The sequence below is a fragment of the Chenopodium quinoa genome, unplaced genomic scaffold, assembly GCF_001683475.1.
Source record: "Chenopodium quinoa cultivar QQ74 unplaced genomic scaffold, ASM168347v1, whole genome shotgun sequence".
Lineage (NCBI taxonomy): Eukaryota > Viridiplantae > Streptophyta > Magnoliopsida > Caryophyllales > Amaranthaceae > Chenopodium > Chenopodium quinoa.
This window is the reverse complement of record NW_018744955.1, coordinates 1,068,903-1,085,017: the sequence shown is the minus strand read 5'-3', so window position 1 is coordinate 1,085,017 and position 16,115 is coordinate 1,068,903. Positions and strand designations below refer to the sequence as shown.

The 16,115-nt window shown below is 32.0% G+C and overlaps 1 protein-coding gene across 3 annotated transcripts; it reads left to right on the top strand.

The window, feature by feature from the left end:
- The first annotated feature begins 11,820 nt into the window (after window positions 1–11,820).
- Window positions 11,821–13,508, top strand: LOC110706297 (transcription factor bHLH19-like). Of its 3 annotated transcripts, none has more exons than XM_021884191.1 (4): window positions 11,821–11,961; window positions 12,069–12,139; window positions 12,951–13,208; window positions 13,316–13,508. In XM_021884191.1, exons 2-4 carry the CDS (start codon window positions 12,122–12,124, stop codon window positions 13,400–13,402), a joined length of 363 nt encoding a protein of 120 aa, XP_021739883.1. In that variant the 5' UTR covers window positions 11,821–11,961; window positions 12,069–12,121; the 3' UTR covers window positions 13,403–13,508. The 3 variants fall into 3 exon arrangements, with proteins under 3 accessions (XP_021739883.1, XP_021739884.1, XP_021739885.1); XM_021884192.1 differs by having other exon boundaries at window positions 11,822–11,961; window positions 12,076–12,139; XM_021884193.1 differs by having other exon boundaries at window positions 11,908–11,957; window positions 12,076–12,139.
- The last annotated feature ends 2,607 nt before the right edge of the window (window positions 13,509–16,115 follow it).

The window sequence follows — 16,115 nt, the reverse complement described above, 5'->3', positions numbered from 1 at the left end:
TATGTTCAAGTCAATAATTTGCAAGTTACAATCAGGTCGGGTCATTTCCAAGTCAGGTCATATTCGGGTTCAACTAACTATAAATAGATAATTATCATTTTTATTAAGCTAATTATTTCTTTTGACTATAATATATATGCCAATATACTAGGAAATTATAGTCTATAATTTAGGAAGATAATTATCTCCTTTGACCATACAACAAATATATATTATATTTAAATCTTAAATTTGAGGATGATGCTCCTTTCTTTTGCTGGACTGGACAGACTTGGTCTCCCAAGACAAAATTCTTTGTTCAACAATAATAAGGTGGTCTAAATTGCATTTAAGGTGATTTGAAATCGGGTCAAGAACAATTTGGGTAGGTTAAATTTAGGACGGGTCAATAACAAGTCGTCTTAATTTCGAGTCGAGTTAGTAACAATTTGGGTTGAATTTTTGGGTTGGGTAAGTAATAGGTAAGGTAAAATTCGGGCTAGGTTAATAACAAGTCGTGTTAATTTTGGGTCGGGTTTGTAACATGTTGGGTTAAATTCGGGTCAGGTTAAATTCAGGTCAGGTTAGTTACAAGTCGGGTTAAATCCGGGTTTAGACGGATTAAAACGGGTTTGGGTCAAATTCGGTTCAAGTCGGGTTCGGTGCAAGTTAATTAAATTGGTCGGGTTGTAAACTGGTAAATCGGTGCAAGTTGTTAGTTGGTAAATTGGCCGTTTAAAAACAAATTGAATGGTTCCACACACCCAACTGGACTCCCAGTGGGTATTAGGAACCCTGGTAAACATTTCATCAATTTTATTTCCGGGCGAAAAAAAGGTCAAAAAATTCCAAAATTGAAGGCTAATATCCACGTTTTTTGAAAAATTTAGGAGGTTTCGGGGCCCAATGTCAAAAAGTCTTGAAATTCTATGGGATACATCTCGGGGTCATATAATCCCGTTTGGACCCATATATGATCATTATTTGTTGTCATAAATGTTTGTGGTAAGCTTGAATTAATGAAATCGGTGCAAGTTGTAAACCGGTAAATTGGTCGTTTAAAGGCAAATTGGATGGTTCCACCCACCAATTAGATTCCCGGAGGGTATTAGGGACCATGGTAAACATTTCAGAAAAAAAAAGTTCCAGGCGAAAAAATAAATCAAAAAATTTCAAAATTAAAAGCTAATATCCACGCTTTTAGAGAAATTTTAGAGGTTTCGGGGCAGGTGTTTAAAATGCTTGAGATTTTAGGAAATACATCTCGGGGTCATATAATGAAGTTTGGAACCATATATTCATTATATGTTGTCATAAATTTTCTTAGTAGGGTTGAGTTAATGAAATCCGTGCAAGTTGTAAACCGGTAATTAAATTGGCCGTTTAAAGGCAAATTGGATGGTTCAACCAACCCCATTTTTCTACCGGAGGATATTAGGAACCATGGTAAACGTTTCGGCAATTTTTATTTCGGGCGAAAAAAAGTCAAAAAATTCCAAAATTGAAGACTAATATCCATGCTTTTTGAGAAATTTTAGAGGTTTCGGGGCCCGGTGTCGAAAAGTCTTAAAATTTTAGGTGATACACCTCTGGGTCATATAATGTCGTTTGGAACCATATATGATCATTATTTGTTGTCATAAATGTTCATGGTAGGATTGAGTTAATGAAAAAGGTGCAAGTTGTAAACCGGTAAATTGGTCGTTTAAAGGCAAATTGGATGGTTCCACCCACTCAATGGTACTCCCGGATGGTATTAGGGACCATGGTAAACATTTCGACAATTTTTATTTTCGGCGAAAAAAAAAAGTCAAAAAATTTCAAAATTGAAGGCTAATCTCCACGCTTTTTGAGAAACTTTGGAGGATTCGGGGCCCGGTGTCGAAAAGTTTTGAAATTATAGGGGATACATCTCGGAGTCATATAATGTCGTTTGGAACCATATATGATCATTATATGTTGTCATAAATGTTCGTGGTAAGCTTGAGTTAATGAAATAGGTGCAAGTTGTAAACCGGTAAATTGGTCGTTTAAAAGCAAATTGGATGGTTTCACCCAGCCAATTGGACTCCGGGAGGGTATTAGGGATCATGGTAAACATTTCGCCATTTTTTATTTCCGGGTGAAAAAAAGTCAAAAATTCCAAAATTGAAGGCTAATATCCACGCTTTTTGAGAAATTTTTGAGGTTTCGGATAAAGCTATCAATTCGGGTAAAAGGGTCGGTTTTGGGTCGGTAAGAGTGGGTCGAGTCAACTTGCGTCGGGTCAATTCGGATTAATTACATAACCTATGCGGGTCAGGTTTGGGTTGGGTCATGCTTGATTCGGGTCATACTTCTTATCGGGTTTGGGTCGGGTTTAGGTCGGGTTAATAACAGGTCGGGTGAACAATAGGTCGGGTTTAAATCGGGTTTTCACGGGTTAGGGTAATTCTCGGGTTCGGTTCAAGTCAATATATTGCGGGTTAAAATCAGGTTGGGTCATTAACTCTTAAGTAACTATAGTTTATAATTTAGGAAGATAATTATTTCCTTTGACCATACAACAAATATATTTAACTCTTAAATTTGAGGTTGATGCTCCTTTCTTTTTCTGGCCTGGAACTACTTGGTCTCCCTAGACAAAATGCTTTGATCAACAATAATAAGGTGGTCTAAATTGCATTTAAAGTGATTTGAAATCTGGTCAAGAACAATTTGGGTTGAATTTAGGTCGAGTCAACACTACTAGAAAACAGGTTAATTGCGACGGAAATTTTTCGTCGAAAAACCCATTTCCGACGGAATTCCGTCGGAAACGTTGTTGTCGGAAAAACACCCTTTTCCGACGGAATTTCCGTTGGAAATGGGTTTTCCAATGGATTTTAGTCCGTCGAGAGTATTTTCAAGCCCGGCAAAGTCCGTCGGAAAATTCCGACGGAGTTGAATTCCGTCGTAAATGCCCGACGGAATTTCCGTCGGAAAATGCTTTAAAAAAAACAAAAAAAGCCCGCCGCCACCCTGTACCACCGCAAGCCGTCATCCCACACCACCTACCCCCACCTCACACAACTAGCCAACCACTCACCAAGTCACCTAACCCACACCTAACCCCACCAACAGTATCACCATCCCACACTAGCCCGTTCCACTACGCACACCAGAACCCTACCCACCAGTCACCTACACTAGATCCACCACCCCACTACCCACCTACAACCACCACCGCCACATCCACCTAACCATATTTACCACCCCATCACCCACCTAAAATCACCACCGCCACCACTGAAAATCATCACAACCCAGAAATTAACAAAAAAATTAAAATTCGAACCCCCCAAACACGATCTCCATCCAACAGCCACCACCCACCACCACCATAAATTGTAAAAAAAAAACCCAATAAAACAACAAAATAAAATCAAAATTGAAAAAAACGAAATACATACCTTAATTAGACCACACATAACCTCGAAATTGGGTTTAAGAGGCCAAATTCGACCTTAAAAACTCTAGATCTAGAGTTTTCATGGTCGAATTTGACCCGAAAACCTTTGATTTAAGCATGAAGAGAGAGAATAAGGGCGAAAAAGATGAATATTGTTGTTGATGTTGATACCGACGATGGTGTTGTTGATGTTGGTGTTGCTGGTGTTGTTCGTTGTTGATGTCGGTGGTTAGTGTTGGCTATGGTGGGAGATTTGAGGGGAAAGTAGAGTAGAGGAGAGATAGAGAAGGAGAACAAGATCGAAAGAAGAAGGAAAGAGAGCAGGAGATTCAGAGAGGGGAGTGAGATTCAGAGAGAGGAGTGAGAACGAAAGAGAAGGGGAGGAGAGAGAAGAGGAAAGATAAGGAGACAGGGAGAAGAGGCGGAAAGAGTGTTAGGGTTTCTAGGGGTTTATTTTTTTTTTAAAACAAAAACAATATATATTCTGACGGAAAATTCCGTCGGAAAATTCCGACGGACTAAAATTTCGTCGGAAAAAGTAATTTCCTACGGAAATATCCGTCGGAAAGCACATATATTTCGACGGATTTTATTCTGTCGGAAATTTCCGACGGATTTGAAGAATTCGTCGAAAATATCCGACGGAATTAAAATTCGTCGGAAAATTCGATATTTCCGACGAAATAATTGGTCCTTCGGAAGTAGTCCGTCGCTATTTCCCTGTTTTCTAGTAGTGCAATAAGTCGTGTTGATTTTGAGTCAGATTAGTAACAGACCGGGTTGAATTTTTGGGTCGGGTTAGTAATAAGTCTAGGAAAATTTGGGTCTGGTTAATAACAATTCGGGTTGAATTTGCGTCAGGTCAATAACAAGTCGAGTTGATTTCGGGTCAGGTTTGTAACAGGTTGGGTTAAATTCGGGTTGGGGTAGGAACGGGTCGGGTTGAATTCAGTTATGGTTAGTAATAAGTCGGGTTAAACTCGAGTTTTGACGGGTTAAAACGGGTTTGGGTCAATTTCGGTTCAAGTCGGGTTCGGTTCAGGTCAATAATTTACTAGTTACATTCGTGTCAGTTCATCTCCAGGTCAGTTTATGTTCGGGTTCGGGTCTCACATACTCGGGTCAACTCGGGTCTATGGTTGGTTTCAGGTCGGGTCAGGTATAGGTTTGGGTCACCATTTTTTCGGGTTCGGATGGGTCGGTTAATAATCGGGTTTGAGACGGTATTTCGGGTCGGGTCAACTTTTGACAGCTCTAAGTATAGTACTTAATTTTGCCCAAAATCTTTCATAACCAAGTATTCCAATATTCTTCACCATATTGTAAATCTATTAGTCATCTTTAGCTTATTAACCTACCTTATTCTTATTTTGATTTTATTTTGTCTAAAATTATATTTCATTGATTATTATACATATCAATGTGTCACATTAATGCTTATTTATCGTGTGCGATATGGTGAGAAGTTAAAGAATTTATAAGATATTTATTGAAATTTATTATTTAATTTATACATATGAATTATGAAATATAGGAATTTTATTGAAAATAAAAATTTTAACCAAACTTTTATCAAAAGTATAACTCTAAACTAACTTTTATCTTATAGTATCTATTCAGTTTTTTATCCTACATGTCAAACTAATATTAATTGTTGTCTACGTGTCGCGTCACTTGGCGTTTTGACACTTGGCGAAAAGTTAAAACACCATTGTTGCTGCCTCGTGATCTGATTATATATATATATATATATAATTAGTGAATTTAAAGAATAAATATAATAGATAATCAGTAAATGAATAAAATTCAGTTTTGTAAAATTAATTTTAATTTAGCAAAAATATTTTTTAATTTTTTTGTTTAGCAAAAATAAAGTGAAGAAAATAAAGTCTTATTCTCTAAAAGTATATTATTGAGTATTTTTTTTTATTCTTCTTAATTAAAATGAGACATCATCTTGACTATAATTATATGAAAGTATACTTTTTGATTCCAAATTAGTTAGTAATTTTACCATACTGTTTTGAATAACTTTTGTATACATCCAGTGTACGGTAATTTACTGTACATCATGGGTCAACTTTTTTTTTAATCAAATTTAGGGTCACTTTTATAATGTTTTGGGTAACTTTTATCAATAAAGCATAAATATTTCATAACTTTTATTTATGTTAGGGTAATTTTTATTCATATTAGGTTAACTTTTGGCCTTTTACTCATTTTAGGGGTAACTTTATAATGGATTTACAATATTTATTATATATCCGATTTATTTAAAAGTTTGTCTACTACTTTAGAGCTTGTTCTCATACGTTTATTTTCAATTCAGTTCAGTTCATCTACTAATTTCCTTTTCTTTTAAAATATTCAGTTCAGCTCAGTTCAATTCAGTTCAGTTCAGCTGAGTTCAGTGTATGAGAACATACCCTTACTTACAGTATAATATTAGGTTGATACTTGATAGTACTCAATTGCGTCCAAATTTAATGTATTGGTTGCAACATTTCTAGTGAGCCAAGCCCAATCATGTAAAAATAATACACCCTCCTTTGACGTAGTGTCAACCCAAAAATTTAAGTTTCCCACAAGGATTGACATAAAGAAACCCAATTCAACAGTTAGCCCAGAGCAGATTTAATCATGTATCTCAAAATGGATTTGACATGTCCTCATAGCAATAAGTCTTACCACGCCCTATAAAATAAACATTTAACACTTGTTATATATATATATATATATATATATATATATATATATATATATATATATATAGGGCCTGTGTTTTTAGCTTAATTTCAGTTCAATTCATTTCAGCTCCAATTAGTCAGTTCAATTTAGCTCATAATTTCCTTTTCTCATGAACACTTCATTTCAGCTCTATTTAGTTCAGTTCAGTTGAGCTCAGCTCCAATCAATTCATCAGTTCAGCTTAATTCAGCAAATCAGAACAGACCCTAAGTACATAAAAATATATACATTTAGTAATAACAAGTGAACATGTCAAAAAATATATATGAACATTTAATATACTAAAATAAACATTTATCAAACAATCATAGAATAGATGGACTGTATTTAATAGAATGAACCTTTCATAATGAACATATATATAATATTACAAAAATAAACACGTAAAAAAATTATGAACATTTTGTATACTTCCTCCGTTCTGTTAATATTGCAACAAAGGAGGAAATTACGCATCCCGAAACACCTTTTATATGCTAAATATCTATAATTATGTAAGAGTAAAAATTATAAAAAGTTGATATTGTGAAAGTATTTTATGAGACGGATCCAACAAGATCCCACTTGACTATACTTTGCTTAACATATAACTCATATTATATGGTAAAACAAGAGTGATGAATAGTGCAAAAAGTCCATTGTTGCAATATTAATAGAACGGAGGAAGTATACATACATATATATATATATACATATATATACATACATATATATATATATATACACATATATATATATATATATATATATATATATATATATATATATATATGATCTGTTTTTTTAGCTTAATTTCAGTTCAATTCATTTCAGCTCCAATTAGTCAGTTCAATTTAGCTCATAATTTCCTTTTCTCATGAACACTTCATTTCAGCTCTATTTAGTTCAGTTCATCAGTTGAGCTCAGCTCCAATCAATTCATTAGTTCAGCTCAATTCAGTAAATCAGAACAGACCCTAAGTACATAAAAAAATATACATTTAGTAATAACAAGTGAACATGTCAAAAAATATAAATGAACATTTAATATTCTAAAATGAACATTTATCAAACAATCATAAAAAATGAACACGTCAAAAAAATTATGAAAATCTTATATATTAAAAATGAACATGTTAAAATATGTTCATTATTTATGTAATATATATTCAGGTTTAGTGTGCTATATAAAAGATTATTAGTGTAAATTCAAATGAATCAATCCAAGCAATTAGATTATTCAGTTTAAGAGATTATTACTCAGCAATTTCTTTTTGCTGACTTAAATGTCGCGCGCAACTCAATCAGTTATGTGTGACATACCAGCGTAACTCAAAACGATGTACATGTGCGCGCCTGGACAGCACGACCCACTGAGTTACGCGCAGACACTGGTCAGTTAAAAGACTGTTATTCAAATTTCGATCCGTTTAATTTATTTTTTACGGTTTTTGCTTGTTGTTAGACGTAATGACGCACAATTATCGAAAGATTGAATCAAACCTAGAAAACTAATCAAAAAATAATTATAAAGTAGAAAAAGAGATTACTAAGAGCTGCGCTTCAATCAGAAACCCAATCAAACTCTTTCGGCACTTTTCATGGCCTCTACTCGTACCCTAAGTTTGGAAATGCAAATCATGCAGCTTACTCGCGGCTGCCTGCTGATGATACTACTTTCGTCTAATTTACTGTCACATAATCATGCTTCAACAGTGTCGTCCAAAATTTACTATAATGCTACTAATTCGATCTTCTTCACTAACAATAATTCCAAGGACCCCTAAGAAATTAAATAGAAGATGAGTTATTTGTTCATCAACATTGCCATATTTGCCAACAACAAAGTGTTTGTTCCTTTCAATCCTTTGTTATATATACTCCCTTGTCCCTTCGTTCTCTTTTAGTTGCAATAAATTAAAGGGTATTAGTTATGAGACATATATAAAAAATTTCTTTTGTTGCAACTAAAAGAATATGAAGGTAGTACATAAAAACCATAGCAACAACTTATTTTATCGATCTAAAGTCTAATGTTTTTGCAAAACTGTATATTCATACACTAGGAATATGATAAGTGAATATTAAAAGACAAAAAAAGTAACACTTTGTTTGGATAGCAAAGAAGGAAGAAAAAGGAAGGGGAAGGGAAAAGGAAAAGGAGGAAGGGAAGGAAAAAGAAAAGGAGGGGGAGGTCCATTTTCCTTCCAAATTTCTTTAAATTTGGAGGAATTATGTTTATTAAAGAGAGAGAGGAAAAATAGATCCCTCTATCTCCTTTCCCTTCCTTCCCCCAATCCTTTCCCAAACAAGTGAGTTTGTCCTCCTCCCTTTCTCTTCCCTTCTTTTCCTTCTATTCAAATAAAGTGTAAGAGTTGACCACTACGTGCACTCTAATATACTTTGTATTCAGTATAGTCATTTTTTTAAGGAAAGATGAGAACTCTACTGAACTGACACCTCTTATATGTTAAGTTTGTCTAGTTCCGCATGTCAACGTTTAAGAGTAGAGGGGAGAGGTAAGGGAATAAGTTCAAAAAGAAAAGCAAAACAAAATGCATCAAAAATAAAACTAAAAGAAAAGAAAAGAAAATTGACCTTGCGTTGCACGGGGTGACAAGAAGAGCCACGTGAGAGTGCACGAGGTAGGATTACATGCTAAAACAAACTTGCCATTCTGATCAGTTTTACTCATTTATAGTATCTGGCGATAATTTAAAACAAAACAAAAAATAAATTCAGTACACCAAAAAGTTTCATAGTAATTAGCGAACTTCTAAATCTTTAAATAATCTAGCGTTCATACTTGCATCTCTCCTATCTCTAAGTACAAGTAACTGTCCCTTCAAAAAAAAAAAAGTACAAGTAACTGTGTAACGCTATGTTAAGTATTTTATTTTATTTTTTCAAAAAAAAAATTAACATAAGGTTTAATTTTAGAACTTTATATTGGTTCAAATCCGGTTTAAGTTTTTTTTTTTTTTTTTTTGAGGAAACTGGTTTTAGATTTAATTAATAAGGTTTAAATTTTTATTAATCTTATTTTGTGTTAAAAAAAAAAAGAAAGAAAAGAGAATCTAAGGCCTTATTCTGCAGCATCACTTGAGATAATAGTTAGTAAGTCAGAACAATATTTGGAAAAATTAAGAATGTGTTTGGTATTGTTGTGATATATTTTTTTAAATTATATGATAAATGTTATATAATGAATAAAAAATTAGTCAAACTTATTAATTAAATCATGATAATTTTTAAAATTGACAATTTGAAGAGTAGAAATACTTTTTTCTTGTTTATTGTTTTTGGTTTTTTGTTTTCAAAAATTTGAAAAGTGAAAACCAAAAAGGATGCCAAACAATCCCGAAGTGTGTGCGAATCACTTAGGAATATATATTTCAAAACTTGTATTTTCAACAAATAGAATTTTAATAGCGTAATTTAGATAGCATATAAATATGAGTGAATATAAAAATAGATTAAAAAAAAAAAGATTGATCAATAAAAAAAAAAAAGGTAAAAAGTTGTACTTCATAACAACTATTGTAAAAGTCATAGAGTTCAAATTTATAAAAGGTATTTACCAAAAATCAGTGCTATATAAAAAATATACGGAGTAGTAAAAGTCATAAAGTTAAATAATACAACATTTAATAAAAGGTATTTGCCAAAAATTAACGGCGGGGCTTTAAATACTGGATTATTTCGTCTCTAAATACTAAATAGTGAGTAAATTAATTATGGAAAAAGTAAATTAATCTTTTAGAAAGGCATTAAAATAAAAAAAATGAGTCAAACAATGTAAAACAAATGGTTATTATTATTATTATTATTATTATTATTATTATTATTATTATTATTATTATTATTATTATTATTATTATTATTATAAAATAACAAAAACCTACAAAGTAAAAAAGATTTACAAGAAATTAGTGGGGAGCCGAGATACAATCTGGGCCCCCACCCCTCTAGCTATAGCGAACTCAATCCTGTTAAAGATGTGAGCAGCCGCACGACCTCCAATATCCTGAGTCCTAGCGAACGCCTGAACCCGCTTCAGCAACGCAACGGCATCCTTCTTTAATTCCCCCAATGAAGAAAAGGAGAAAGGAAGAAAACCATAGTCAATAGCCCTGCAACGCGCCCCATACTTGTCTCGCTTCCGCTGAGCCGCAGCCGACATAACACGACCAGGAACGAAGTCAGACAACCCAGATTGAGTCAATGGAGAAGACCCCGTCAAGTCAACACATACATTTAGGGAGTAAAAAAAAACCTATAAAGTCAATCAATTTACAAGGAAATGGTCTTTATTAACTCCTATTTTCTACTTGATGAATTTTTGTATTCCCTCATTTCCAAAAATTTCATTCTGATAGTTTACCAAATAAATGGTACAATGTGAAAGTTCGTTGATCCTTTTTGTTTATAAAATAAGGGAGACTGCGATTGTGAAATAGTATAAAATTTTTAATACAATTTTAACCAGCTCTATTATTTTATTGCCTAACTTATTTTTTTACATGATTTCGAGCAAAAACTTTGAATAATAATAATAATAATAATAATAATAATAATTATTATTATTATTATGAGTTGATAGTTTGAATATACGACGGATCAAGTAAATATACAACCTCTGTTAATTGTTATCTGTAACCTCGGAATATTTTATCTCATAAATAATACTCCAAAATTATAGATAACAATTAACATAGGTAGTATATTTTTTAACCTATACACAAATATGGAGTAATAGTCAAATTGAGGTTTTGGATAACGTCAAAAGTAAATGTATAAATATTCCCAAAAAAAAAAAAAAATTGAATGTAATATGTTTACAGAATATAAAGAAATGAGAAGTAGTAATAGCAGCTATATGTATTAAAAATTTGTTACCGTTTTTTGTATCTAATTATTTATTTGTTAATTATTTTATCACAAACTTTATTTTATCACAAACTTTTGTATGTGACTGATCACATTGTGTGACCAATCATTATAGGGGTAAATTCGTTAGTATTATAGGGTTGCTTCGTTAGTGTTATAGGGTTACTCAGCCAATGTTACAGGGTATTTCGTCATCAGTGCTATAGAGGTTACTTGGCCAGTGTTATAGGAATTACTCGGTCAGTATTACATGGGTTACTTAGTGTTATAGGATTATATTTTTATTTTACAAGCAAGTGTTCACAAGGTGTGACCAGCTGCAAATAAGACGGGCTGTTTTTTTAAACATAAAATAAAAAATAGTAAACTGGGAAAAGTGAATTTCATTATCTTGTTGTTGGTTTACTAAATAATCAATAATGCAATAGGTTAAATTATTGTTTTTTGAGATAGGTTTTCTAACTTTTACTAGCATTATACTTCCTCTATTCTTTATTACTTGACCCGCTTTGACTTTTACACTATTTATCACCCCTCCTTTGACCGTCTTTTGTGAATAATATGTAAGGAAAAATATATTCATGTATGATCTTTTTGGATTCGTCTCAATAAGTACTATCATAATATATAACTTTTATAATTTTTACTTATGGAGAATTTAAGTTATTGATTGTTAAAGTTTTGCATTGACAAGCGTGATAAAAAATAGGTCAAGTAAAAAAGAACAGAGGAAGTATGACATATACTGACAGTGAACAATTAAATAAGCTAAAAAACGTACTGTAAATAATAATAATAATAATAAAAAAAATTAAATTAGAAAGCTACACCTACATACACCTATATAACTAGAACTGAGAATCTTGAATGAATCACATATTTTTCCAACTCTTCTCAAAAACCTCTATTCATTCATATCCTTTAACCTTACGTAGGTAAAACTAACTTCCCCCTCTTTTCATTGAGATTTATTTTATGTTCTTGTTTAATTTGTTTCCCTTTTTAATATATTATTAGTTTTTTTTTTTTTAATTTGACTTAGCTTGCAGGAAACAGGAAGACCAGTTAATTATTTACTTGGAGATATAAATTAAAATGGAAGCATGCCAACGAGTAAGTTCTGTTTCATTTTGTTGGATACTTTAGATTTTTAGTTTCTAAAAAAGTTTTTCCAATATAGTTCCTTATTTTGCGCTTTATAGTCATGTTAATAGTGTAAATTGAATCATCGAGAATAATCAAGATCGGAAGGTATATTACTGTTGATGATCTTTTGCTCAATATATATGTGTGAAATGGTTGATGTTTTCCAACTTCCATTTAATTAGTTTTCTACTGTAAAAAGCTTTCTGTTTATAAAGTTGAACCAAAATACAAATAAATAAATAAATTGGGTTTTCAAACATTCATTGATACTTAATTTTGTAGTAGTGTTGCACAATAATTTTTAAGTAGGAAGAAGTTCAATAATTTTTTAATCCAAAGTTCTTAACACTTTTCATTCAAGTCCACATAAAGCAAAATTACATTTTTTTAAATATACCATTTTTAGCAAATATGGAGTGTCTATCTTTTAATATATACTTCCTTATCTGTCTTATACGAAGTATATAACATAATAAGTCAATTTGTACACATTTTCACTCATTTTCTCTCTTAATTTATAGAAGTATAATTTTTAGCAAATACGGAGTATTATATAATATGTTTTGTGTCCAATCTATACTGGTTATAGCCAATTGGCCTAATACGAAGCCTAATACTTACTTCGTATATTATAATATGTTTGTGTCCAATCTAAGCTATTAACATTAACCTCAATCAAACCCTAATAGGATGTTCTATATATAGAGTATGTACTAGATAATCTTCTGATTTTCTTAACTTATTTTTCCCCTTTTAATTGTTTCATGTGTATACATAGTTTGTGATACGTAGTAAAGAAGATTATGAAAATGACACAGCCACCAGCGATGTTGATGGTGCCAATGTTGATACTACACGACCAGAAATCGTGTTAAAGGTACTCGACAAGAAGATCCTCTTGAACGTGTTTTGTGAGAAACGACAAGGGATTTTGACGACGATCATTGAAGAGCTAGAGAAGTATGGTTTGAGTGTTGTTACTTTTAGCATGATTCCTTTCGAGAATACGGTCATGGACATTACAATCGTTGCACAGGTAATCAATTATCAATCAAATATCTTATCTATTAATTAATTTCCAGTGTGATAAAACCTAACATGTATATATAGACAAAACTTTTCACTTTTGATTTATACTTGCAGATGGAAACTGACCAGAATTTGAAAGATTTTACTGAAACTCTTCGCTTGGCTCTGGTTGTGGTTAGCCCTCAACACCAAGGACCATAAATAACACGGTAAATGCGATGGAAGGTTGACCAACCATCTGAGATTTCCTTTACATCCAAACAATGTAACATAATGGTTGAGACTTGAAAGTGTTACAATAAATAAATAAATAAATAAATAAATATATATATATATATATATATATATATATATATATATATATATTAAGTAACGCTTTAGTGGATGATATATAAATTCACATGTACTACATACATAAGCTCTTTTGTAACACTTATGAAAGTGTGTGATGGATAACTTTTAATTTACACATCTATAGTCTTAACTTTTGAGTAATTATATTGTAGCACTTTTATATTACTTGTCATTTCTTATGTAACACTACCTTTTTTTTTTAATATATATATATTTATTTATTATCTATATACAACTAGTGGGGATGTGGTGTTGATAGCTGTTGATTAATCATGATAACACTATGGAAATTTTGCTGTATATAGAGCAAATGTTATATTAGAAGTGTGATTATGATGTGCAGGACATCAGGAAACTAATATGCTGCAAATGGCAAACCATGTGCAACAATATATATACAAAACAATACACATTTAAAAATGCCTTTAAAAATTCATAGCAAATTTGGTAATGTAAAATGAAAGCATTAGCTAGGCTCTGTTTTGTTCACCTGATTTTTTCCTATTTCATATTTTACTAAATTATGGTTGATAAGGGGTGACTTAAGTTCAATCAACTAAAGTAAGTTTTACTAAATTTAGTTATGTTCTGATAAGAGAAGATAAATTCAAATAAGTAAAAGGGGGTCCTAAGCCGTTGCTCAAGTTGTTTCTTCTTACAACTGGCTCTGAAAATTATACCCTTAAGTTAATGTATATTTGTAACAATTAATTAACTTAGCTTATACACATATCATACATTAAATTTTATCACACTAAGGTATGAATTTGCTAGCCGCGTAGACACACCGCCCACTTGACAAGATAGCTACATTGAACGACATATGGCACTAGCTTGAGGATTTCTATAAATACCGTACCTAAGCAGATTTCAAATTTTAAGGTACAATTATCTTATTCTAAACACACTTAAACCACCCTTTTTTATTCACATATTCCAATTTACTAACTTTAGCGTCGAAGCGGTTTTCCTCGATCAAACCTCGAGGACAGCTTATCTATGTTGATTTTGCAAGTATCTAGTTAGGCAACAAACCATTACAAGCCAAGATACAAGTATTCAGAGCTCACGATCCAGAAAGAAACTGGAAAATGGGTTATGATCTCAAGGATAAAATTGTACGAGTATTAATATTTGGTTCCGGCCATCAAATAAACGCATATTTCTTGAAAATCAATGTCATCTCTCTAACGTGGAAGAAAATAAAAATGAAATGGGAACCAATGTAGGCTTATCTCAGCTTGCACCGTTGTCCATATTCCAAGCCCATTATCCTCTCGGCCATAATGTGATCTTGCACTTGCCTTGGCTGTCGTCGTTTCCCCTTCGCACCGCCACTTGAAATACTCACTGCTTGCCTCTTTTGATCGTTATCATTGTTTGGATCCGTTTCCATAATTTCCTACATCAATTATTTCATACCATCAATTTCTTATTTATTAATTCAATAATATATGTATCGTCCAAAGTTCCAAACTTCAACCATATGCCTTACTGTACTCAAAACTTCAATCAAGTATCTTACTTTACGATCATCAAACGTAATTTTTTTTTTGGCAATTGTTGATCTCAAAGAAGAAGGGCAGTATCATTTATTACTAGCTCTAAATTCTATAATAAGTTATGCAATTCAGAAATCGAGAATAAATTACATACTGTGACTCTATCATTATTAAATAATGCGGGTTTATGCTCTAACGTACAAATGTTCGGATAACCATTCATTATTGGAGGATTCCCTTTTTTTTTTTTGGTGCCCCATTTGGATTTCCATATTATTCATTAAATATATTTTGACCAATATTTATGATTTATACATTTGAGAAAATATAATTTTATGGGTACTTGTTGGAATCGTCTCAATAAGTAGATTATAGATATTTAATTGTTACTCCCTCCGTTTTAAATACTTGCTCCATTTCTCTATGCGCGGAGTTTTATGAAAAATTGGAGAAAATAATAAAATATGTAAGTAGTGGGGTTGGTGGAAGAATAAAAAATTATAAAAAACCTAGTGGAGAGAATTGAAGGAGATAGAATATGGAATTAATATTGTTAGGTCCACTTGGTGAGAGAAATTAATTAAATATTGCAAAAACTTCCAAATAAGGAAATGGAGTAAGTATTTAAAAACCGCCAAAAAAAAAGTGGAACAAGCATTTAAAAACGGAGGGAGTATAACTTATAAGTAATGATAATTAAAGATATTATTACTCATGCCACTATGGGACACTTAAAAAAACGGAAGGAGTACTAATAAAAGAAAATGATACGAAATACGAGTAATGCATTAATACAACAACCACCACCTTTTGATTTTTAGGTTATATACAAGAAGATTAAAATGAATGTAAGTCGATCTTTTATGCGCTCAGCTATATGGTGTAGTCATATTTGTTTATTTATATGATTATATAAGCTCATTTATTAATAATGCTCAATAACTACATTTTGTTTCATCCTAAGAGTAACTACAATTACTTTGAGTCCAAAAATTTATTAGGAGCTTCACGGGTGTTAGGCTCGGGCTTTTGGTTCTCGGATTCGGGTTGTCGGATCT

Excerpts from the sequence above, each read along its gene's own strand:
- LOC110706297 (XM_021884191.1), top strand. Across the intron at positions 13,209-13,315 it reads ACATTACAATCGTTGCACAG|ATGGAAACTGACCAGAATTT; the intron begins GTAATCAATTAT and ends TTATACTTGCAG.